Source organism: Parus major, chromosome 4 (genome assembly GCF_001522545.3).
Source record: "Parus major isolate Abel chromosome 4, Parus_major1.1, whole genome shotgun sequence".
Taxonomy (NCBI): domain Eukaryota; kingdom Metazoa; phylum Chordata; class Aves; order Passeriformes; family Paridae; genus Parus; species Parus major.
Window position 1 is genome coordinate 62,428,486 of NC_031771.1, and position 26,208 is coordinate 62,454,693.

At 37.9% G+C, this 26,208-nt stretch overlaps 1 protein-coding gene across 6 annotated transcripts in view; it reads left to right on the forward strand.

Moving 5' to 3' along the window:
* Window positions 1-26,208, forward strand: part of CTBP1 (C-terminal binding protein 1) — a 235,257-nt gene that overhangs the window by 183,539 nt on the left and 25,510 nt on the right. For 3 of the 6 annotated variants that reach the window (XM_015624116.3, XM_015624114.3, XM_015624119.2), the window contains 2 exons: window positions 14,971-15,125; window positions 24,847-24,991. In XM_015624116.3, the coding sequence (XP_015479602.1) occupies window positions 14,971-15,125; window positions 24,847-24,991 (300 nt within the window). Of the gene's footprint in view, window positions 1-9,788; window positions 9,863-11,328; window positions 11,546-14,970; window positions 15,126-17,917; window positions 18,028-24,846; window positions 24,992-26,208 lie in introns of those variants that run through there. The other 3 variants (XM_015624118.3, XM_015624117.2, XM_033513775.1) reach the window with 3 other exon arrangements.

Sequence of the window (26,208 nt, forward strand, 5' to 3'; positions counted from 1 at the left end):
GATATCTGTGGACTGTGTATCCCATTATTTTATTTATGAACTCGTTTGCAGTAGTACTGTTAGTGGGTAGCACGGTTTTATCAGCTGTGAGTTGAATTTTGCTCATACACATAGAAAAATTTAATTGCATCAGATAAATATGTGCACGTGTGTGCTGCTTGTGTGCAGATACATATCTGCTCATTCCTAATGTGCCTGATTTTGCAATGACCACTCAGTTAGCAACAACCTTGCTCAGCAACCAACTCTTCTGACTGATTGCAGGGCCCCAGAACAACTGTGTGAGTGGGGTACAAAGCAAGGCCTTAAGGACAAAAAATTAAAATCCTAATGAAAGATGTGCACTGAAAAGTAACGTGGTGCTTTCATGTCCACCAGCTGTCAAACCTCCATAAGAATTGTACAAATGTTCCCTCCTTCTTAATAGAGGTATTCTGGATCCTGATTTTTGTGACTAGAGACTGACAGCTTTTAGAAGTATTGTAATGATGAAGTGCCATTAGCTGCACACCATTCACATCTTAAATTGCAATTTAATTGTTGTGTTCTTTGCTATTCTTGTAAAATAGTTGGGTATGGTCAGGATCTTGATTTCCAGCACTTCTTCTTGCTCTTTATTTTCTTGTTTTGTAGGTTATTCATTTTTTGTTGAATTATATGTCTTTCTGTGATCAGTTGGCATGGAAACATGGCTCCTTTATAGGCCAGTTGCTTTTAGCATTAATTTGCAGGTACTTGTTTTTGAATGTGAAAATGGAAACCATTTATGTTCTTCATCATTCCCCATCATTAATACGTGCATGCTTTCCTATGCAAAGTAAATTATCTTGCCTTCTGTCTTACAGGGAAAAATGTACTTTTAAAGGAAGAAAAAAAAAAATTACTGCACATCATGTGCGCTGTATTAGAAAGAGAATGCTTCATTTAAGGTTTTTTATACATATAACTTGGCAGAATCAGTGAAACAGACTAAAACCAAAACTTAATTTAAGCTCAGAAAGTAGCAAGTGCTTCTTAATAAAGCAAAATGACACCACCCGATTCTTGTTTCATCCATGTATTTATTGGCATTGCTGCTTTTTTTTATTATTATTGGCAGAGTGCCTGTTTTCTTTTAGGAGTTCGATGAATTTCACTGGGGAAAAAGGTTAGCAGTTTGGTTTGGTTAGTACTGACAAAAGTAAGGGAATAATTTCATTAATATTTTGTGATTTTAGTTAGTGGAGTTTGAAGTTCCTAAAATACCTCGATACTGGCAAAAGTGGCATTCTGGGCTTCTTTTATAGTCATTAGAGTTATATAGTTACATTCATGGTGCTGTGAGGGTGTCCTGCAGTGACTGGTAATACTATCACACATTTTTATGGAGAGTAGTTAGTCTATTAGTGTTTGTTCACATGTATAGAGATTTGGAACTCTTTCTGAATAAATACTGTTTTAACTATTGATAACTGTCTAATTTATGATCTGCTATAAGCAGTTGCAGAATTTCTTTTTCCAATGTAGTTGCTTTCAAGTTCTTTAGGATGAGATTTAATCTCATTCCTAACAGCTCCAGACCTTTGTCTGAAGTGCTTTGTACAGATTGGATATGCAGAATAAAAATAAGATTTGAATTCATATACTTTGGCTCATTCCTCTCCATCCTGTTCCAGGCTTCAGACACTTGGTTTAACTAACCATTTATTAGGGAGTGTGCAAAACAAATAAATTCAATTGGTACTGCTCATAACTCCATTTTACATGTTTAATAAACAGTCAGTTAATGTGGCCTGTTTGAGTGTAGTACTGAACTGCTTTTTCTTTATTCTCGAAGTACACGCAGTTCAGTTTCAGAGCTGTACTTCTGTGCAGCATTTAACAAATTTCAGTGAAAGCACTACAGACCTGCAAGTTAGAAATATTTTGTTCATGCCACTTGTCCTATGTTATGAATGTCGTGCCATTACTCAGCAACCATATTGCTCATTCTCTCTGGACAGTTTAAAAAAAAAATCGTAAAACAAACCAATCCCTCTAAATGCAACCCACATATTTTTGCATATCATGTTTTCTTTAACTTTGGTGGAAAAGAAAGATTTTGCTTCATGCCAAACCCTTCTACTGAAACCGTTCAGAGCTCTCTTGTAGTTACTTGCCAGTGGTTTTCTTGGAGGTTGAGAGAGTTTAGTGCAGCAGATGAGCTTTTTACAGCAGTTTACAGACCAGATTTTCACTAATTATAATGCAGCTGTAAAAAGAAGTTGGGCCTTGATGCTTCCTGTGTGACACTATCTCATCACACAGAATAAAACCATTCCTTCCTCCTTTTCACCCCCCACCCTCATTCTCTCAACATGCCTGCTGAAAAAGAAAATGGGTCCCATACTAGTTTTGGTGTAGTGCAGAGTAACTGGTGACAGGATGCACTAAACTGATTTTTTTCTCTCCTATCCCTCCCTGCAGTGCCTGATGGCACTCCTGGCCCAGGAAGGGCTGCAGAGAACCACACTGAGGATAAAACTCCCACTGTTTCAGTTAATCTCCATTGAATTGTAATGTTTCTGGTGTAGATTGAACTCTTCTTTCATATTCTTTCTGGAACTAAACTTTCAGTAACTAGTGCTGCCTCCTCTTACATGTTTTCCATTCCTTAACCAGATGTTGAGTGTGGCTGATGTCCCATCTCAAATTCATTTATCCAGAGGTGGCTAGACTACTCACTGAAGTCAAAGGCTTCCTGTATGGTGGAAAGCTCTCCTGTGTGCTGCTGTGGATCCTTGTCAGACCTCCCAGAGAATTAAGCTGCTGGTCATGTTGTCCTTTTAAATATTTTTGAAATAAAAGTTTAATTATCTTTATGTGAGGAATTTAACATAAGCTTTAAGGGATGTATAGCTCTGATTGAATAGAGAATTTTATCTCAGCCCAAGGGTCACATTTCACAATGTATGTGATGGTGTGGACCTTATAAGGAAAGAAGGCAAATCCATTATTGAAAAAAGAAAGAGCGCAGGTGGAATTTCTTCTTAAAGCATTTACTTCATTGACCAGCACCCGTTTAATCACTGGTTGAAAGTACCTCACTTTAATCTGGTTTACAGTGCAGGTGAAATAAATGACTGTCATCTGGGTGATTCATGGATGTACAATTTTCATCACAATGACTTATTTTTCAGATTTCATTTGTTACTCTCAGCACTTGTTTTTCATTTTCCTTTTGTAGCTGGGGTGACAGTCCTAACCTTTACATCCAGAAAATAGGGAAAGTAATGTGTTTTGAAGTCCTGTTACTCTGTCTCAATCCCAAGTTCAAGGATTCAGGCTTCATATTCTGTGATGTTCTGGAAAATAGTCATAATGGTTTCTTGGTTTCTGGGAGTTAGGTGATAGCTGTTGTATTGCATTGGGGAAGCTCTGAACTGTCATTTTCTTCCAATTTTGCAGAAATCACAGCCAGTAGGAAGCAGTTAAACTCGTTTTCCAGCCTCTTTCCCTATGTTGTGTCCGCTTTCTGAACAACAGAATGAGTTTCAAGTTTACTTTGCATGAACTCAGTGATGTTTTGATTATCTTTGAATGATAAAATTCCAAGTAATGTGTTTCCTGTCGGCTTGCAGAAAGAGATGCTCCTGCAGCCTTTCAGCACGCTGCTGTTTATCCTGCTAGTGACATCCCTCCTGTTTCTGGTTTCAAAAACATAGAAAAATCATAGAATAATGTTTCTTATTTTGGGGTTTTTTTTTAACTACATCCGATCAAATGGAAACCAGACCAATGTAATTGCTTCTCTGACTGTTGTCAGTCTATATTTTGTTTCAGAAGGGGTCCATCTTTTGTAATTGTCTGTTTTTCACAAAGTGTGTCACTGCAGAAGTCTAAGGCTGTCACTGTGAGAGGGGGAGATGACATTTGTGTGACGCACAGATGTGCCGTGGGCAGATTTTGTAAATGTCTCTGCCTGCACATTTGCGGACACACGAGCTAGAGCAAGTTTGTTTTTATGCTAAATCACACAGGCTAGAATAAAACTATGAACTGTCATGTTAACTGTATTTACAGAGGAATGTAATATGAATGCATTTTCCAAAACACAAGTGCTCGATCACACCAAAAATACAGAGTCGGAGAGAGAATGTGGTAAGAAATCCATGTTGAGAATGATGAGTGCCCTTTTGCCTTAAGATTCTCTAACTCTTAATAATGGATTCAATAATTCCTTATATAGTGCTTCCCCTGTAACTGATGTTTTTTAGCACTGATAAATGTTTGATGCAATTTACAGAGACAGAACATGATTTGTGCCCTGAAAAATTTATAATTATCTGCAAAGCATTTCAGTGCATGTGAACAGACCCTTTTCAAATTGAAAATTGTTAAACTGCAGAGACTAAAAGAAACTATAAAGCCTAGTAAAAAATGCAAATATGGGTCATTTTTAAACACTTCTGGCTTTTCACCATCAGAAAAATCTTAAAACATTCAAAAACCTTCCCTAAACCCCTTCAGCATGTGGTATGTGTGGGAAGAAATATTTTTCTTCTCTCATCAAGTCATGGAAATAACTCCCAATTTGAACTGTTTTTCTGTGCAGCTTTAACTGTGATGTTGAGACCAGAGCCTTTGTAATTGAAACTCAAATTTCTACTTAAAGAAAAGCTCAGTAGAACAGCTCTCTTACATCATATGCTTTGGTTATATTATGATTAAATGTAACATGATAACATAAACCCAGCTTTTGCCTTAAACTGCCTGTTTTATTTGGCACTTTGACTGTTGTTACTGGCTGGTTCTCAGTGAGCTTGTCATTTTTTATACATCCTGTTTGCTTACCTTCAAAATTACTATCTTTTCAGAAAAAGCTATCTATTTAAGCTTGATTATTTAAGCTGCAGAGGACTCTGGATGGGAGATACAGGATTTCGATTTCATTATACTCCACATTTTGTCAGTTTTACAGTAACACTTCTTGAGTTTGTAATCATCAGCAGCCATTTTCTTAATATTGACAGAGAACAGCAGAGGTCAGGGGCTGTGGGAGGAACCAGAAAGGGAGGGAGAAAAAACCTTTAAGGAGCCCTTTGCAAAGGTTCAATGTTTGTCAGAGTTGCTTTGGTTTTCAGAAGAACATAATGAAGTGTAACTCAAGGGATTTTATTATCCTCATTTACTGGAATCCATAATACTGTGTCGAATTGACCTGTTCATAATCATGCTCATCTTAGCAGTCTGGACTATGTATATGTATGTGTGTGTGTATATGTGAATTTGGTTTTTAAGTTTATAGCTGTCTGTCTTAAAGCTTCCAGCTTTCCTCCTTTCTTCCCATCCCTAAACAAGTCAGTGTTTTTTTGTTGTTTCACTGTAAGGACTGCTGGCACACAGCATCATGATGTTCTGCCAAGAGGACAATGCATCACATTTGTTGCTTTCCCAAAAAAATAAAAAAAAAGTTAAGGAGTTACAAAGAAATTGGAGATGTCAGTGTTCAATACATAAAATATTTCCATACTGTTATTTTTAGTGTCATCTGAGTGTGTTCTACTGACCTCAAGAAAAAAAAAATAAACCTTGTGAAAATAATTTGGTTATCCAAGGCCCCACACTTGCTTATCTTCAGACTTTTTGATAAGGAGAGTAAGGAGTGTCCCAGGTAGTAGTTTAACGTTCTTGGGTCAAAGTACAGGTGTGCTGTTGGAGAAATTGCTTTTGGTATTTGGGATCAGAATAAAGGAGGCCTTTGATGTTGGTTCCACTTGGATTATTTGGTTTCTTTCTCAGAGACAGCATCCTGTATAACATCTAAAATATGAGAAAAGCACAGGGAGTGTAGATATTAGCACAGGCTACCTTCAGAAATTTTATGTTGTAGTACGTTCTTGGCAGTGTCTTTAAAGCATAATGTGAAATTAATACTCTGAAAGCAGTTGCAATGACAAAGCTAAAAAGTGGTGTTTTCTTCCAAAGCATGTTTCCAGCTCAGGCAGTGGTTTAAAGCAAATAAACAAAAACCCCCAAACCTGCTGGAGTAAAATAACTTGCTGTATGAGTAACATTTGGGGGTGAGAAGGAAAAAAATACTTTTTTCTTTTTTCCTTCATAGTTCAAATACATATGGCATGGGCACATCAAGACTTATTCCTTGAGGGAATTACATTTTAAATTATGTGGCTGTTGAACTTCTATCAAAATCCCAGCCAAGATGCTAGTTCTGATAACTTGATTTAAGATGGAAAGGCAATGGTTGCATGCTTTCTATTGAATACATGGGTAAAGGAGTAAGGATAAGGGCCACTGGTGCGCTTCATGTGCAGCACAGCCCTCTTTTGCCAACCTGTTCTAGTCTGGTGTTATTTATCCTCAGTATTGCCCTAAAAATCTCCAGTACCGCTCCTTCTGTGGAAAGTGTTTTAGTAAGTCTTGGCATGATCTGTATTACTGGAATGGCTCGGGGAGTTAATCATTCTGCTCCTAGTGCAATTGTTGAAACAGATTGTTTTTCCAGTTCCTGCCAGCAGGAATTTTCTGCCTTTTTTTTTTTTAGGTCACACCCATGCACCAATAAAGTTTGTAGTCTGAAATACAAGCTCAGTTGTATTTTTTAACCAAGGTTTGGGAGCTTTTTAAGGTGGGTCACCCCCAGATGCCATCATGAGCCAGCTCCATGGTCACTGTCCTGGGGGAGGAGGAAAGTGGAGATATATTCTGTTACGTACCCAGGATATGGTGCATTGTGAGGATGTCTGAAATGCAGGCTTGATTCATGCCTTCAGCTCTGTATTTTGGAGAAGTTGCCCCATCAATAACTGGGAGATGGATGTTTTAGTTGCAGGCACATACGGTTGCTGAGAGTCATAATTCTCAAGTTTGTTGGGTCTTAATTTGTAGGTCCTGTCCCCAAGTTCACTGCAGTGATTCCTGTAAGTGACCAAGTAGTTTTTTTGTGGCTCTTGCCACAGTGTGTGTGGGCAGGGGCATTCCACCATCACCATAAAACCTGTGGAATAACTAACAGGAGCTGGCAGCCTTAGCCAGAATTTCTCAGAAACTGAGATTGATGTGAGTGAACTGAATTAGGACAGTTCGCTGTTGTCAATTTATTTATCCTCTCTCTTCCTTCACTTATTACTTAATAAAGCTAAAAATACTTGAAACAGTAAATAAATACTCACTGTGCACAGGCACTGAGATGTTGCACATCCAAGGAGAGCTCAGTCCTTTATAATGTTTTGCCTTTCTCTGGAGTTTGCTTTCATGTAGCTGTTACTTGAAAACAGCACTGCTGTAACATTGGTTTTTATGTATGTTTTATTGCAGATACTTAGACTTTCTGGGTTTAGTACTTGATGTAGTTGTTACTGAATATTTTCATTTATTTTGCTTTTTAAATGGTAATGAAAAATTAAAATGTTTTACCGTAGTGCATAGTTCTGTTACTGCTTGTTTATTTTACATTAAATAGGTGTGATTCATACTGTTTTCAGTCTTATTTTGAAAAGTATTAGTTAAGATTAAGCATATCTTTACAGCATGCTCCAAATATGTAATTTGAGTAATTTTTTGACAGATGTGAAATACTTCCAGTCTTTACAGTGATGTTTGAAGTACATGTGTAGTAATAGAAAATGTTGCCAGATTATTCTGTTTCTCCTTAACAGAACATTATTTCTGATCAAAGGCTTTCAAGATGTGCCTTGTAGGATGTTTGGTCTTTTGTACCCTGACAGGCACTTAGGATTTTGTGTGCATGCTGACAGATGTTAGACAAATAAGAGCAGAATTACTAGATTTTTAAAAAGAGACTGGTTAGGGATTGCTATTAAAGAACACAGCTAAACCCCATGTCCTCGTTGTTGGAATAACGTCCTGAGAACAGCAAGTTTACTTGCTGTGTGAGTATGGAAATGTAATGAGGAATCACAATTCAGGTTCTGGTAACAGCAGGGAAATACACAATTTTCTAAACAGAAGTCATTCACTTAGTTTGTTTTGATTGTACCAGAAGGGAAAACCAAGCGAGAGAGTTGTCTCAAATTGTTGAGAGAGTTGTCTCAAATTGTTGAGAGAGTTGTGCTGAGGCCGTTGTGTTGTGTGCTGTAGATTGCTTGGGTGCCCAGGCTCATTTCTCGCAGGTAGTGAAATCATGATGTGATGTGCACAGAAATCTTACACACATGGAGGGCTGTGGGCTGGGATGGTAGTTACACAGTGGTGGTGTTGGGTTTACATTTTGTGTCAGGGAATGTGCCGTGAGTGTCCTGCAGAGTTCTGGGCGCGTTTCAACCTTCACAATTAACGGGAGGATACAGCCGGGTGTGACTGCTCCGCACATCAGCGGGTCAACACAGCACAGGAAACCACTTGTATTTTTCTTGGTCTCCTGCAAATTAAAAAGAAAAGAAGGAAGATGACTTGTTCTTACTGAGTTCAGGTAAATAAAAAGCGTAGATACCAGCAGTGTTCATCCACTATGTGCTTCCAGTAAAGTCCCAGTGTGCTCAGCTTTAAGTGCAGAGCCCTGGGGACTTCCTTAGGGGCTGCACGGGTGCTTTAAGTGCAGCTTATGCTCAGTTCGCTTTTGCACATGTACTGGGAAGTCCACCTTGTTACTTTGAAAATCAGTTTGGGATTGTTCCTCTAAATTTCAATAAGCCTTGCAGCAGGTTCTTAAAATCTTAGAAAATATAGTTAGAAGCATTAAATGAGATGAGAAAAGAGGGAAATTAAATTTAATCTGCTAACTAATTCAGTCTTCTGAGGGTTGCTGTCACTTTTTTGTCCCTCGCTGGTGTTCTTTATTTAAAAGTATTCTCCCCTGTGCCTACCTCCAATCCTGCATCCCAAATCATAGGAAATTGCATTCTGCTTGTCTTGAAGGCAGCAGCAAAAAGTGTTGGCTCAGATTCTGGTGGAATCATGAGATTTTTGTGTTGCATATTCAGCATCTAAATATGCTGAATATGAAAATACTGAAGGATGATAAATGCTTTTTTTTTTCTTGCATCCATTTCACTGATTCATGTACCTAAGTTGTATTTTAAACTTTACTTCTAATTGACTGCTCTTAGAGTTTTGCTCTAACTTGAATTTCGATATCTTGAACTTGGGTTCATAGTGCACAAAACAATGAGTCTGCCAAAACAGTCCAAAATGTAAAAATGCAAGATTGGTCAGGAACCTTAAAATAAGAATTTAAGTATGGGGCTTCTAGGAATTTTAATAGTGTATATTGGGAAATCTAATTCATAACAGCTTCTGTGTTCATGTTATGAGGAGGATATTTCTTGTGTTTTGACAACTCATTCTTTCCTTGAATTAATATTAGCATTTATTTTTGAAAATAATGCACATTTTTGTGAGGGTTTATGGAAAATAAGTGACAGCTCTCACTGAATTTACACCTAGGTAAGAATATAAAATAAAGGTAAATGCCAAAGGGGTTAGTCTCATGTTACATGTGCAAGACGATAAATTAGTTGAATGCCCAACCTGTCAGTTTCAGGTCTGGTTTTTGTAAATATTGACAGGATTTTTCAGTAGTTTGCATTTTGTTAAAAAAGTAGGGAATTTAGATGTTTTACGATGTATAAAGGAAGTTTTTTTTTACCACAAATTCTTTGAAAAGGACATTGTCAAGGGATTTTTCTTCCTTATTTAATCTTTGCACTTGTAAGAATCCCCAGTGACAGGAAAGCTCTTGCCAGGCTGCTCTCCTCCATTTCATGTGCCTGTTGGTTTGTGATTATAGGGTTACTGATAAGTGTTGTGCTTTTTGGCATTGATGTATTTTTCAGAAAAAAGAATTGAAGGATTTGTTTTGAAAAAAGAAAAACACATTTAATGAATTACATGGACTTTGCAAACAGATTTAAGGAAATGAAAGGTAGGTCAAGTTTTGGGCCTACAAACCTGACAGTGTCCTTTACTTACAACATTTATGCCTTATATGAGACATTCCTCAGCCTAATGATATTACATTAATCAGCAGTAGAAAAATATGAAAATTACGTTTTTCATCATTAATCTTGATAGCTTTGCATTTTAGTACATTTTCTATTGTCAATAAACCGTGGCAGCCTACTTTGAGATGTCTGGTATTTGGGCAGTGATTGCTTCAATTACTGTCATTTTGTACCATAAAAGGTTGTTTTACAAAAAAGTTTAAAATACATTTTAACAGCCTGGATTATGTCAGGGAGAGCTTTCTTACCCTGCAGTCCCGAGTTTGCCTAATGGCAATGGCTTCTTCCCCCTTGGAGTGTAGCACAAACAATGCACCTTTGTTTAAGGACCAGGAGATGCAGGTTGGATTTGGGAGGGAGGAGGACGCTACCCTGCTTAGGTGGCTTCTTCCCAGGTGAAGAAAATACATTTTGTGCTAAGGTTGGTGTGATCACTTGTAACTCCTCATGCTGTCAGAAGTGTGGAGGTAAAATAATTCATGGCCCTTCCATTCCTGTTTTGGTTGTGAAGCTGGATGATGAGCTCATTAATCCCCTTGTTTGTGGGACCAACAGTCAGTTGTGCACAGGGCTGACCTCCTCTCAGGTTCTGCAGCTGAAAACTGGTTTTTCAATTCCCAAGTTTATTTCCATAAGAGTTGGACTAGAATAAGGTTTTGATAGGCTTTTTTTCCAGGAGAGGTAGTCCAGACTGCAGCTGTGCAAAGGCACTGTGCTGTGAGCCACATGGTGAATAGCTGCTGCCTTAGGACAGCTGCTCTGTCTGTCTCTGCACCTTATACCTGCTATTAATTTAGAAAAATTCCAGCAGCCACTGGCACAGTAGCTGTTACTGGGATAAGAGCTTCCCCACCAGATTATTTCCATATGGGGACAGGGCAGAAACCCCAGACTTTACAGCTGGATTAGAACTGTTGGGAAAGTGTTAGGTTTTTTTCTCTAATACATTTAGATAACCTTAAGGGCCTGACTTACACCCAGCAAAACCATCAAGTTCAGAGTTAAGGCTTCTCACTCCATCTCTGGTACCCACTGGAGCGCTTGGCCCTCCAGCACGGGCATTTTGGAGCCCACACGCTATCCCTGGATCCCTGCTCACCCAGGCAAAGCCTGGGCTGTGTCAGTGCTGCCAACCGGTCCAGGTAGGTGTATTCACAACACACCTGCTGTCCTGAGCAAGGTGCCATGTGTGTGTCTTAACACTCCACTGGTTTCCCTGGAATGTTAATGGCCAGTGGCAGCACAGCAGTTGTGGTGGAAAGCCAGCAGCCATTGGGGGAAGGGTACAGATGCAGTGAGAAGCTTTAACTTTGAGTTTCCTACCTTCTGTGAGCACGAGTCAGACCCTTAATGTTGTTTTAATGTATTGTTTGTGTTTAATTTTTAGTAAAAATTTGAACATCATCCAGGCTACAGAGGTTGCAGTGGATAAGAAGTATAAAAGATTTGGTTCAAGATTACAGGAGGCTGCAAGAAAAATTAAGGACATGGAAATGAGGATGGAATGACAGGCTGCTATTTTGCCTCAGAATACTGAAGATTGTAAAGCATTGAGAAATCGAATTCATGACCCTGGAAATCAAGCTCAGATTAAGAAATGTCAGGTTGGTAGGGGTTCCTGAAAGTCTTTAGTTAGGATAAACTGAGATTGTTTTCCCATAACAAAGTTGTAGGATGTGGGGGTGGATGGTAAAATTTTTGTTACCTGTGTAATGTGAAATGCTATACCATAATATTTAAATAAGCCAACTAAGTGAAATTATTATTTTGAATCAGTTTCACATTTGTCATGTTGAATGTCGCTTCTGAATACTTCACAGCTACTTCTCTCTGGCACAGAGTTGCATTGTTCACTGTAAATACAGGCATGGAAAATACTACTCTTAAATACACATTGCTTTCTGCTGCCTCTCCAAGGGTCTCCTGCAAAGCCAGAGTGCAGTGTGACATTTCTAGATAAAAATCAGAACGTATCTAAATGGTGGGAGAGGAAGCTTTTTGTTCAAAAGGTTCTGATTCATAGTAAAGCCATATCTTCCCAAATGTGAACTTTAAATAGTGACTGCCACTGTGATGAAGTTCCTGGAAGTTAACCTAAGTGGGGAGTTACTGCCTGCCATTCAGTGGCAGGATATTTAGGCAGAAAGATTGTGCAACAGGAAGTCTGTGCTGAAGTTCAGAAAAGATTTTGGCAAGCAAAGGTTTGTGGGGTTTTTATGGTCAAGGTCACTGGATGTATTTCAGTTCTGGGGATTCTTAACAAAGGCTTAGATTCTCTCAGGGAGGGTTTGTCCTTCTGGTTGTTTTTTGACTTCTGTTCCTATGCTTTGGGGCTTGGTCTGGCATTCCCCTTAGCACCAATGTTACACAAATAACTTGGTTGAAATTTAGATATACTGGCGTGAGGGAAAAATCAGACCACACCTTTATGTATTTTAGAGAAAACATTATCTGAAAGGGCTCTGTTTAGTGCTGTAACATTTCATTATTTTTTTTGAGATAGCTCTAGTCAGAAAAGTGTTTCTTAGAAGTAAGAATTTATAATCTCATCTGCTTTTTTGAGTTTGCACTATGTGCTCTGCTGTTGACAGAGGTGCTTTAGTTGTAGCTCTAAGGGGATCACCTGTGCCATATTTTTCCTCATTCATCTGCAACAGCCTTCAGTCTCAAACTTCTCAGTTGTTTTGGGTTTTTTTTTGTTTGTTTGGGTTTTGGGGTTTTTCGGTTTGATTTGGGATTTTGTTGTTGCTTTGTTTTGGTTTTTTTTTAGAATTTATTTTATTTTAGCTAACATTCAGACTTGTTATTGAATTTCTGGCTTTGCTGTGCTGGCAAGACCAAGACCATAACATTTCAGTTGTGGAGTGAGCACAGTTAACTAAGCAAAATGAAGAGGTTTTGCAATGTCATTTTTTGCATTTATTTCTAGGCATAATTGCATTTTATTAATGTTGTTATTTATACTGTTTTCAAAAATACGTGAACAAGTCTATAATATGTTTTATCCTTGGATGTTTTTAAGTAAATTTAATGTGGGGTTTTATAATTAAATCCTTATTAAATAATCTAATTGTTCCATAAAGAACTTAAGTATTTTTATGTTGTATATTCTAGTGTTTGTGTCCTGTACCACATTTCTGGTATGTAGTTTATTTACTAAAAATGTCTGTATGATGGTTCTGTGGCCACTTTTGGTTCAGACAAAAGCTATCAAGATGCAGAGTTTAAAAAAATTACGTATTGTCTCCTATTTAGTTTTGGTGGCTGAATATTACTGAAATAACATGCACCAGAAGCATTTCTAAGCTTCTCTATCATAGGAGAGGTTAGGAGTGGATATTTTTGCAACAGAGTGTAATTTCCATGGAAAACTTTGCTGATGGGTTTTTTTCCCCATCTGAAAAATGGTTAGAGTACTTCCGAGTCAGTTCATTGTCCATCAACCATCACCAGATGTGGGGAGATTCTGGAATTAGAAAAGGTCCAAATGTCGTGACTGTTGTTCTCTTGTCTTCAGGTATAAGAACTGTTCAAATAGGTAAAGAATTTAAGTGCCACATTGCAGCAGGGCTGTCCTGAGTTGGTTAGGAGTGAACATGGAATTTTTGGATTCTGGCTAGGCCACTGAGAGGGACTGTGAAGGCAGCAGTCTCTGGAGCTGTCCTTCAGCCCCACGCCTGAGACTGGACCCAGGGGGAAATTAGATGCTGTTTTTGTGGAGTTGTGAAATATCTCTTCCCAGCAGCTGGTTTTCTTCACCAGATCCCTTGTACAGCTGGGATTCTACTGATTTTCCGTCCACTTGAAATGCAGATACTAGTCTTTCAGGACTTGCTTTCTGACATTGGGACTTAAGATGCAGCAACTGCTTGTAGAAGTTAACTGGGGGACCTCAGTGATTTCCATTGGTGTTGGACTAACTTGGATTATCAAGCAAATAAGCAGTGTTTTAAAATTTACACTGCACCAAAAATATGTGTTGAAATTTATATACAAGAAATAATCTAGCTTGATTCACTTTGCCATGCTTAAAACTTCTTATTCTAAAAGATGAGAAAGATCATGTACTTTACTATTCATTTTGCTTTTCATTATCTCCTCAGGAAGTCCTTTTTCCCACCCATGCTTAACTACATTTTGTAAATGTAATGGTTTAATATTATTCCCTTGAGTACTTCAGTGTATTTATAGCATCTGTATTGTTAAAGAGATGCTCTCTAAATATCTTACGGATTACTTTTCGTTTCCAGACTCTGTAAAGAGGATGCAAATGAAGTCTTCAGTTTGGACTGATTTTCCTTCTCCCAGATATTTGGTGTGAATTTCTTTGTCACTCTACAGTGTTTGGAGTGTGACATTGATTTAGAGGGGGACATTTTTTAATGTTTTGTAAGAGTTTTCAGTGGTGGATTAAGTATGATGTGTTTGACTAAGCTATATAGAACTGTTAGGTAAAACTTTTTAAGTCTAAGCAGACCTACATAGATCAGCAATTTGCCTGTAAACTTGGACACTGGACCCTCAGTAAATGGAAAATTTTGCTGTTGTAGGCTTTTTGAAGTTAAACTTTAGTCTCAGCAGAATCATCATTATATATGTAAATTGAATACTCAAATCCTCACTGAGTTGTTTATGATATTCCATAAGCTCCAGTCTTCTTGCAAGCCTGGGCAAGATATTTCTCACTCTTTCTAGAGCTGACAAAGGTGTGGAATCCAATCAAAACCTAAAGGTTGAATAAGGTTGCACAGACACTTCTTATTAGTGCAGTAAGGATATACCTTTAAAAAACAAGTAGTTCCCTCAGTGGTTTTATCCATCCTTCAGACTTCAGCCTTCTGAACCTCCATGGAGTTTCTTTGTAAGGTCTTCCGTGTTTGGTTGACAGCTGAGTGTAAACTCATTCCTATTTTATTAGCTTCAGTCCTTGAAATCTTTTTCTGCCATCAGAATAAACAAGACTAGCTATAACCTATTTTTAATCCCATTTGCACAGCCTGAATAACAAGTCTTCTCTGTTTCTTTGCAGGCATTCGACCTCCGATCATGAATGGGCCCATGCACCCGCGCCCTTTGGTAGCGTTGCTGGATGGCAGGGACTGTACAGTAGAAATGCCTATTCTGAAGGATGTAGCCACAGTGGCATTTTGTGATGCTCAGTCTACACAAGAAATTCATGAAAAGGTAATGTTTATAAGAGGGACAACTGAGATGTTTTAGGAAATGCAAATATTTTAATTTTAATGATTTAGAACGTGTGATGTGATATTACAGTGTCTGTGGTGAGCTGTGCTTTAGTGTGTCCTTGGCTGGATGTTGTCCCTCTGCTTCCCTACTGAATTAGATTCATGGAGAGAGTTAATTCTGGGCAAAATACTCTTAGATGATATCTTGAAGTGCTCCTTGGAAACATTTCTGTTGCTCAGCCTTTGCCTGGAAAGACAAATCTCAAGTACTGGATTGTTTGTGTGGGTAACTTTCTGATTCCTTTGTTTAGTCAAGGAATTGTGCAGGTTGTGTTAGGCAGCCTTGTGCACTGAGAATTATCACTGCAGAAGAGCTTCAGAACAAATGTTAACCCAAAATTTGCATGGAAAATGTGGTCAATGTCAGCCTAACTTGAGAACAGATTAAAGGAATCGAAAACTTCTCGGTCTTCATAATGGATCTGCAAAAGATAATGTTTATTGAGATTTTTAATAAAATAAAACTTAATTTTTAAGGTTGGAAGAAAATATATGGAGTTTTTTTTTAATTTAAAGGGAACCCAAGCTTTTTTCCCTCAATTCCTTTTTATTTTATTATATATCAAGAATTGAAATGCGACAGAGCGCCTTTTTTCTGTGTATTTAATTTTAATCATGTTGAGAAGTTGCTTTTATTTTACTGTTTTCCTATTTCACACCACAGGAGTCAATAGATGAATTCCATGTACAAGGACTAAATGACACATGAAGAATAAGTACTATAAATGCTGTTCTACTTTTATTAGTAGATAAGAACAATCTGCTCTTCAGGTGATCACTGTAGTGTTGGCTACTGCGCCACCTGTATAGTTTTATGATTTGCTTACTAAAACCATCATCATTTACTTATGGTGCATCTAGACTGGGGAATTCCTGTGTGCCATGAATGCCTTGCATAAAAACAATGGATATTTTCTGTTAGCAGTGGTGTGTAATAAATGAACTTTTCAGATCTTGTGATTGTGTGTCTCTCCAATTGCAGGTTTGGAAAAGTATTTGAATAAGTGATGAGTGACATAGGTAATCTGTTACTGATCTTCACAGCACTACTGTATTGATGGGATTATACTAAGGCTTGCATCCTTTGCTTTTTATTATACACAAATAATTAATTCTCAATGATCTCAGTAATACATCAGGACAATACATTTTCACTACCTATCAGTACAGTGCCATAATACAGATTTTCGCTTGTCTAAAGGATGAGATAGTCCTAAAACATTTGGGTCTCCAAGGTAATAAATTTCTGTGAAAAAGTCACAAACCTTAATTCATTATCATACTGTTCTATTCCTCTAACATAGACTGAGAGATCAGTTTTATGATGTGTTAAGCACTGTTCACTTCTGTGTGAAAACTGTTCACTGTTCATCTGTACTGAAAAAGGACTATTTTTCACCTATCTTTAGAGGAATATTTGTCTTTTAGTACTGTTTGAATAATACATTATTTAGGAATGGTGCTTTGCTAAATATAAAATTGTTTTCACAAAAGGTTATAAAATAAAGAGCTGCATATTTAAAACAGAATCAAGAATGTTCACGTATTTAAGAATGCACATTTGTGACCATACTAAATTATGTTGCCCTGTTAGTTGAAGTACAGATTTTGATAACAGATATTAGGAAGAGCTACTGAATTAATAGCCTAGCACATACATTATATACATTTAATGTGAAGTTGCAGGGAGCAAGCCAGAGGCTGGGAAGTTTAGGATGGGGTTTGAAAGGTGATTGACATTGTTTGATACTCCTAGGTGGGTGTCAGTAATGGGGCAGGGGGAAAGACATGAACCAAGAATCAGATGGGGAGGAAAGGGCTGAAAGACAGCAGAAGGATGTCTAGGAAACATCCTTCTGATGATAGATACTTTAACTCAGCTTGCACAGTTGTGGAGCCTTGATCACAGGGTTGTGAGGAGTCAGAGTGTGAGAAATTAACATTTTGGAACCTGCAGAAGGGATTTCTGCCGGTCATGAGAGTTTCAGGGACAAGGCAGTGCTTTAAAATACTGTGCTTTCAGTTTTTCAAGGAAATAGAGTGGGAAGGGGAATTTATCACAGCTTGTGAGACAGCAAAGTATAAGCTAGGTAGCTCTTCATAGAGGAGCAAGCAGGCTGAGAGATTTTAACACATCTAGAAAGGTGGAAAAGAATCGAGGATGAATGCCATTTGTGTACAGGGTCAAAAGCAGGATTTTAGCAAATACCTTACTGTGTGTTCTCCTTCAAGAAGTTTTCTTCAACTGGGTAATGCCTGAGTTGCAGTTCTGTAGCAATTCCCTTCTGCCAAGTGTTCATCTGTCAATCACTTTTTAGGGCAGAGGAGATTAAACTGTGGAAAATAAGTAACAAGTTGTAATGTTGCAAATAAATAATTACATGTAGTAGAACTATGTTTCATCTCAGGTCAAAGCATTTGTTCCCCATTCCACTGCTTTGGAAAGCAATTTTGATGGTGAAGATAAATTTCCCTCCTTCTGGAAAATTAGGCTGCCAGTGCTTTAATGAATACTGACATTTACTGAGAGTGACCCAACGTTTTGAAATAACTTTGTAGTTAAGACGATATTTATCACACTTCTTCAGAATTTACTCATGTGTAAGGTTCTACTGGTTTTTGGTTTCTGTTTTCCATTCTCTCTAGAAAAAATTGTTTATTTTCAAGCCAGTCTGCAAGGCTGCAATAGATGTTTTTATCCCTTAACCCATAAGTTCTGTTTTATTGTAGATGTTGCATATGGCTGTGTGAAGTTGAGCATTACGTTTGTCAAACTCTTATCATGGCATAACTGGGAGTTCGGTTCATTGCATCCTATCAGAAAACTTCTGTCATTTAGGGTAAAAATATTTTAAGATTTCAGTGTTTAAATTTCTTACTAGAGATTGCATTACTGTCTACAAAAGTTACTCACAGTGCTTAAATTGGCTTCTATTTTACAATTAATGATGTGTAAATAAATTCTCTTAGTAACTATCTAAGACTGCTTCCAAGTGTACACAGTGTTTTGGTTTGTTCTGCCAAAAATACAGTTGTTCATCCAAAAAAATTATTTAAAAACAGTTAGCTTGATTCCATCCTCATTCCAGGTCAACTTTCCTTTTTTCACTATCTCATGCTCCCTTGTCTGTTTGCCTCCTTTTCCCAATCCCTCTTCATTTCCGTGCCATTCACAGTTTGCTGCTTTTCCTGGCTCCTTGGCAGCCTACCCAGCACTCTGATTCCTGCAGTATTGCTGCTCTTTTCCACTTCTGTACCTATAAAGTTATAAAAGACTCAAGCACACCCTTGAGGTCTTTGTGTTGCCCAAGATTTTTTTGAGTTCATGTTCTTTGCTTTCTGGGCTTCCTGACCTTTGCTGTGTGTTCTGTAACATGGAAGTGCTGTGTAGATCGAGAGGGATAAATGTAAACAATGTGCAAGAGCTGGAAATAAGCAGGCATCTCAACCAAGAAGAGGGAAAACAGTGATTCTTGCAAACCCAGATGAAAAGACAGGAAGCACAACTGATTAGGAATGGTCTTTAAAACAAAATATACAGGCTGGAAAGAACTCAAGAGTTTATTTGCAGCTGAGTACATTTTTTCATTCTCTTTTTCTGTAATTATGTGCTCTCCTACATCTTGTTGTAAATCAGGTAGAAGAAAAACGTCTGTGGTTGACTGGGTTTACAGCTTCAAGCATTTACACAGTTGACCAGAACGTTGATGAGAGCAGTGAGTAGTCCTTGGACGGAGGTGGGAACAGAGTCTGTTGGGTTAACCTGTGTCCCAGCCCTAGCAGAGATTGGGGCAGAATGTGTCAGATCTATTCACTCCTGTTTTCTGAGCACAACATAAAATAATTTTCAAAAGGATACTGCATTTCCATATTTGTAGTTTTAAGTTTAAAAAAAAAAAAAAAGCTGAACTTCCTGTTCAACAGAACTTGAAATTTTTTAGTCACATAGGAATTAAATGTAGAAAACAGTTTTAGTGATGGCAGTTTTATCAAAGACCTTTTCAAAGAGGAGCTGAAAAGTGATAAATGTTTCAAAACTGATAGAAACAAGTTCAGAATGGTGCTGTTGTTCAGCTCTTTGATTTGTCCCTGTTACAGCAATGGTTAAGTGAGGTAATTTTTCAAGCTTCCAATTCTTTGTTTAGCAGTAAAGCTTATGTTTACACCATCAGTGCTGTTTATATTCATGATGTAGTTGAAGCATTTTAGTTCTCCATCAGATTTAAATTCTCAAAGAACACAGATTGAAAGGAAGCAGCCTTGTTCTAAACAATAATGTCTGTTTGGGAGTAAATTGTCACCTCGGAGCTGATCCAAAACTTTGTAAAAGTACTGAAACTGAATGAACTTTGGATCAGACTCTTTATGAAAGACTTTGGAAAAAACTGGGTTGAGTTGTCACCAGTGACTTCCGTAACTCCATAATATCTTTTGGTATAGATGTTTAATCCAATGTAGTGTCTGATGGACTTGGCCTGAATTCAACCTTATGAATAGACACAATTCAGCACTATTAATAGACAAACTAAGACACAGAACTCCTGTTAAAAGATTTTTCATTGAAGCATTTTATTTGGTAAAAATGTTTTTCAAGAGTCTGTATTCTCAAATTGACTTCTGTCATTAAAACTGCACGTAATGGTCAGTAAATCCTGGCTTGGAAAGACTAGTTTCAATATAGTATTTAAAAGGAAACTGTGTGTATAGACTATACAGGTTTTTTTATGTAGTGTTTATTTGTATGTATATATTTTTTAATGTTAATTTTTAGAAGACTGGAAATACACTATCATACATATATGTCACATATATATATATATATATGTAGTTTATATAGTGTATGGATATATAGGCTTTTAGTGAGTGTGTTTACAGGAGCCTGCAAGTAAGTTTTGTTTATGTTTGTGTAAAATATTTATACTTGTATTTATGGACAGTATAAACTTAAGTATTAATGTTTAGGGTCCTCACTAGAGAGTATCCTGGCTGAGTAAAGTTTATATGAAATAGGTGGCTTACTGACAGCACCATGGATCATAGGAACCTAACAGGGAGCTGCGAGCTTGTAAAGAGAAGCAAGAACTTGTAAAAAGCAACACAATATAACAGCTTTGGAGAGCCACTAAATACCACTTGAGCACCCTGGCTTTTCTTTTTAGCTTTAATGGCGTTGGTTTCACATGGACCTTTTGCAGTGTTGTAGGGAGGCTTTGAGAGCAGCTCTGAGTCTCTGCAGCCTTCCCCATGTGACAGACTATTGGTTACAAATTCAACGTGCAGCTGCTTTTTGCAAGTTAAATAAGGCAATGCCTACTTCGTTTCGGTAAAGTACATTTGTTCCACCCAAATGTGCAAGATATCTCAAGTCTGTTGGTGACACTGGAACATATTTTTTTTAGAGATGATACATCAAACTTCAAGTCCAAGAAATGCAACACTTAGTAGTTTCTAGAACCAGATTAAATACAGCACTTTCTAGCGATGATTTTTGTTTTTAAGATGGATACCTTGTCATATTCAACTTGTAATTTATAAATTTTTTTTGTCTCTGCATTGAAGTAGTTTGGCATTTTGTGTACTGTGTTATGTTTCTGTGCTCTGGAGCTGATCCATGACTGTCTGGGCTCAGCCTCTCAAAGTCAAATCTAGAAGTGTCTTGACGTGCTCCAAGAAGAGGAGGCCTTGCTGTTTAGTTCTTAGCATCTTACGATACACGTTTCTGTAAAAGTAAGCAAGAGGCTTCGAGTTCTTCCCCAAATAATGTGATGTGTATGTCACAGTGGTGACTGTGTGACATTTGGCATGATGGCTAAAATAGTGTGGTGCTGAAAGAAGGAGGGAAAATGTAGATGGGAAAACATTTAGAAGGATTTCAGCTTTGGGTAATCAGTACTCAGGATTTGTTAAATTCTTGGAAATAGAAATGTCTCCTACTACTGTGTCATCTGTTCCCTAAGAGCCTTGGTGACCTGGTGTGTTGTGAAAGCAGAGTAGTCATTTTGAGGCTGAAGAACAGCAGAAAGACCTGTCCAAGCTGTTGTGAAGGGTAAAGCTGTTAGCTCATGGAATAGGGAATGAAAAAGACTCTCAGCAGTGAACTGTAGCTTCACCTGGAAGGAAGTGTGAAGGTGCAGAAATCAGGCAGGTGAGCTACATAATCATTTGTAACAGAAGGAAGCCAGCTTATGTCCCGTGTTTCAGCTTTTGCCTCAGATCCTTTCTTCCCAGAGAGCACAGTTGCAGTGTGATGAGAGCAGGAATGGCTGCTGGAGCTGTGTTCACAGCTGGCTCTGCTCATTTTCTGTCAGGTTTTTCCATTGCCTTTCCTTGAAAGAAATCATCAAAGAGCATGGTCTGACTGCCATATACTCCAACTGGTCTGGAATTTCTGCCCCATCTGCTACCTCTCTCACAAGTTTGATCTCCTTGTAATAAAATTGTTCTTGAATTTGTTAAAAATTCCATCAGGTTCATTGGGGAAAATGGAGAAAAATCATGTATTTTCCCTGATTTTCTCAATGCATCCATCTCTGCTGTTAAATCATCAGTGAATTACTTCACAGCTGTTTTTTTTCTAAAGATCATTTCATTTTCTGGAATTGTTGATACTTATGCTGGATAAACTTGGATTGAAAAACTTGTCAAACTTCCTTGTGTGCATTTAATATGTGTAATGAATGAGAATATAATTTATGCAAACAATTCCAAAATACAGCAACTTTCACTACTTTTTTAGTCTAAGTGTCATTGTTAACATTCACCAATGCTGAATGTTTACTTCAGATTTTCTGCTATTATTTTCTGCCTTTTTGACCTATTTCAATCATGTCCAGTAGCAAAAAGCAGTAAAATAATTAAATTATCAAATTAATGTGATAAAACACTCTTGTAGGGTATTACGTTTTTAGCAGTGGATTTCCTTTCTAACTAGCCCATAATCCTAGGGGAGGCTTAGTGACTAGAAAGAAATTCTAAAAGATTTGTCACTTGCATTTGCTTGTTTCATATTCCATGTGATGGGTAAATAACTGCCTGTGGAAATGGCTAGTGTCAGCGTTAAGCTATAGCTGGGAAGTATTTTCCCTTTTATTGAACACATTCCCAAGCTTTCCAGTACTTTCCTGTCTCCTCCTGGTGCCAAGCCATAACCTAGATGGGCCCAAAAAACGTGTTGTAATGGGTCCACACCAGTGCTCTTAGAGTCCAAATGCCAGTCTTGACTGGATGAGCTAATAAAATATGCATGATTATGAAATGAAAGTCTGCTTCCCAAAGTGAATTAATCTGATACTAAAGCACGAATGTCTGAGCCACTTCAGCTCTGTGCTTTAACCCCTGCTGGATGCAGTCCTTTAAGTGGTGGCAGCTCAACCCCCCACAATACACCCACCACTGGCCTTTTCCAGTCTGGGAGAGGAGCCTCTGGCTTCACAGAGCCTTAGGGGTGTGTCTTTGAAACTTCTAAGCTTCTTCAGTTCTTGCTCATCTGACAGCTAAACCAAGTGATGTTTTCTCCTACAGCACAGTCATCCAGAGCAACCTTGAGGGGGCGGGGGAAAATAAATGATGCAACACAGAATAGGGGACATGGCTTGTTGGAGACAGCCAGGATATCATAACTTGACCTTGAGGCTTGAAGCAGCAAGTGCTGCAACTGGCTTTGAAGAAATTTCCACATCACTGAGGCTGGGAGATCCTTGAACGATTTTATTTCATCCTCTAGTGGGAGCAGAAATAACCTAAGGGCATGTTAGGTGGGCTCTCTCATCCTAAGAGAGACTGTTTCTTGTGTAGGGTACCTCAGGCTTGGTCCATGCCAGCTGTAATCTCACTGGAGAAGCAAACCCAACAAACTGTGTTGGGTTTTTATTAACCCTGTGTAACAGCTCTAGGTAACACATTCTGGTGAGTGCAGTCTTTCTGATTGGGAACTGTTGGATGTAATCTCTAAAGGACTTGTTTGCACCATTAAAATCAAGGGGTTTTGTGTGTAATCATTTTATAAGATCAGAGCCTACAGCTGGTCTTTGAATTATGTTGTAGCTGCATTCTTGAAGGATGTGTAATTTGTAATTTTTTTTTTTGCAGTTCTTACTAGTAAATGCAAATTCTGCTCAAAGGAATTTGGTCTTTATCTGAATTAGAACTGAACTTCTCAGTCCAGAAACACATGTTGAAATAGTATAAATAATTTTGTGAAATATTCAGTAATGAGTGCTTTTCTTTCATTTTTATGGAGTTTGGCTTTATTTTCTTTTATTTTTTTTCTTTATATATTTTTAAGCACTGCTGCAGATCCTGGGTTCCAGCAATTATAATCCTCTGCATGCAAGACTCTGCTTTGCTGCAATAGTTTTTTTAAATTATGTATTTTGATTATTTTTACTGACCTTGTAGTACACTAGGAAATGCTCATATGAGCAGAAATAATTCAGATGACAGAATCTGTCCATATACCAGACCCAAAGGTCTGTTGAATAAGAAATGTAGAGCCCCTGCAGAACTTCTGTGTGAAGTGTGTTGTAGGAATCTCTTGAAATCATTACAGCTGGCTTAGCTACTGAAATGATTTGTGCATGTTTTGTGTCTTGTAGAACGATTAGGATGTTAGCTGGTACATGGAAGGCACAAGCACAGTGAAATGCTTTGAAGCAGTAAAATCATGTGATTTTCATATAAAGAGGAAAATATTTTCTGCTATCTGAAAAATAAATTTATGTCAGCTGTGTGGGGTGCAGTGTCACTGTTTGGTAGGATTCAAAATTGCTGGGCATGATTGGCTTCCTTCTCCACACCCCTTCTTAAGTGCTCTGGAGTAGGTTGGATGCTAACGTAATTTAACTTGTTAGGTTGGACTCTAACATAATTTAACTTGTCAGAGGCTTCTGACTATCTTTTATTTTTGCTTTTTTGATGTTCTCACAAGTTTTAGGATTTTTTCTGCAGCATTTTTGCTTTCATGCAATTTCTTATTTCTCAGAGGCTTTGGATTTTCCTGAATGACGTCAAGTTTGGCATCTCAGTTAGTACCAATTTATGTGACATCCAGTTTTCCATCAGTGAGAGCTTATTCGCAGTGTCAGTAAACGGAGGGGCAAACACTTGTGTGTGAATTGACCAATTTCAGTCTCTGTTTTCGAAGGTGATCACTGAATGTTTTCTGTTCAGGTATCAAGTGGCTTAATAGGGCAGTGAATGCCTGTAGCACTGTGCTTGTGAAGAGATACTGCTCTGTAATTCCATTCAAAGTTGAATGTCAGCTCTCTAAGCATAAAATACTCACTGTTTGTGGGGAGTATTTGCTCCTGTGTTGTGCTGCTGCTGTGTGTGCAGATGCAGTCCAGTGGCACTTGCACTTGGGGTCAGTATTGCAGAGCATTTCCTGGGGAATGAGGAGAGTTTTCCCTCTTATTAAGACCACAAGTACAGATCACTTAGTTCTTTTAAAGCTGATGCCATCATGCTAGAATGGAGACTTCAGATGAAAAAGGCTTACCAAGATGCTGGGAGATATTTGGAGAAATAACCTTTAAAAAAAGCCCAGAATCTGTATTTAATGCTTTTACTGTCTTTTATACTTGAAAATATGTGTATGATATTAAGCTGAGATTCTGTGAAAGAAAAAGAATTAAGTATTTTTTCCTCTATTTTATTTATAGGTACTAAATGAAGCAGTGGGTGCACTGATGTATCACACTATAACTTTAACTCGAGAAGACCTGGAGAAATTTAAAGCACTTCGAATAATTGTCCGAATTGGCAGCGGTTTTGATAATATTGACATCAAATCTGCTGGAGATTTAGGTATGGCTATTGCAAACTTCATTTTGTATCATATACTTGCCTCCAGAAATCTGATAGCATCTAAATTTTTGTATTATTGTTTTCTGTGTGTTTAATACTAGCATCATACCTAAGCTGTATAATTTTCTCATCAGAGTATAAAACTCATTATGGAGATACTAGCATTAGTTAATTAAGTGATAATATTAACAGCTTTGTGGCAGGATGACAATCTGCCCGCTCAATATAAACCCAAGGAGTAAGGCCATAATTTTTCATCTTTTTTACCCCAATTGTATATTTTAATTACTACTTCTGTAATCCAATTACAAAATACGATTCCATCACCATGGCATAGTACTTCTGTTTGAATAAAAATATGAGATCATTATCACCTGTCTGAGACTTATTTATGATGCATGAGATTTAGTACTAAACCACTCCATAAAATAGAAATACCGATATTATAGGAGAATCAGTTGTTGCTTTTTCAGAATAAATTGAGCTACTGGAACTATGAAGAGATGGTGTTTGATGTTTGACTGTACAATAAGCAGCAGTCTGATCTGTACTTCTCTTACTTTAAATTAAACTATGTCCTATCTGTAATCTAAAGGTCAGTCTACCACTTGGAGTAAAGATTTTCTTTGCTTCTTTCCCAGGATTGTGGAGACCAAGTATGTTTCCCCTATGTTCTGGAAATATCTTGGAAACGTTTGTTTCAGTGTGGCAGTGCTTAGTCCGAGCAATAGCCCCATTGATGCAGGGAGGAGCTGTAGTGTGGTCTGTTTATCAGCTACTGATAAAAAATACTCACCTGTTGTGATGGTGGCAGAGCCTTAACCACTCCTTGCTCAATTTTATAAAGAACAGGTCAGGGCTGAAAGTGTGCAGGGCTGTGTTTCGCCTGCTTTAGCTGGTGCCACAGTCAGACACGTGTAGAGAGCCTCAGAAAACCTGTGTGTGTGGAGATACTGGCCTGGGGTAAAATCCTAGATCAAAAGCCAAAACGTAGGTGCAGATCAAAGGCTCAGACCAGTCAGGAGCCCAGTTTGTGGGGAAAATCCCTGATAAGAGGAAGGACTTCGAAGGTTTGCTGGCTGTCTCTTCTGCAGGTCTCTATGCTGGATTTTACCTCAAGTTATAACCTAAGTGCAGCCACATAATTCTTCAAGCTAGAGTACACAGCAGATACGGGAAATTCTCGTTCATATGAAATGCTAAATGGCCACATTCCG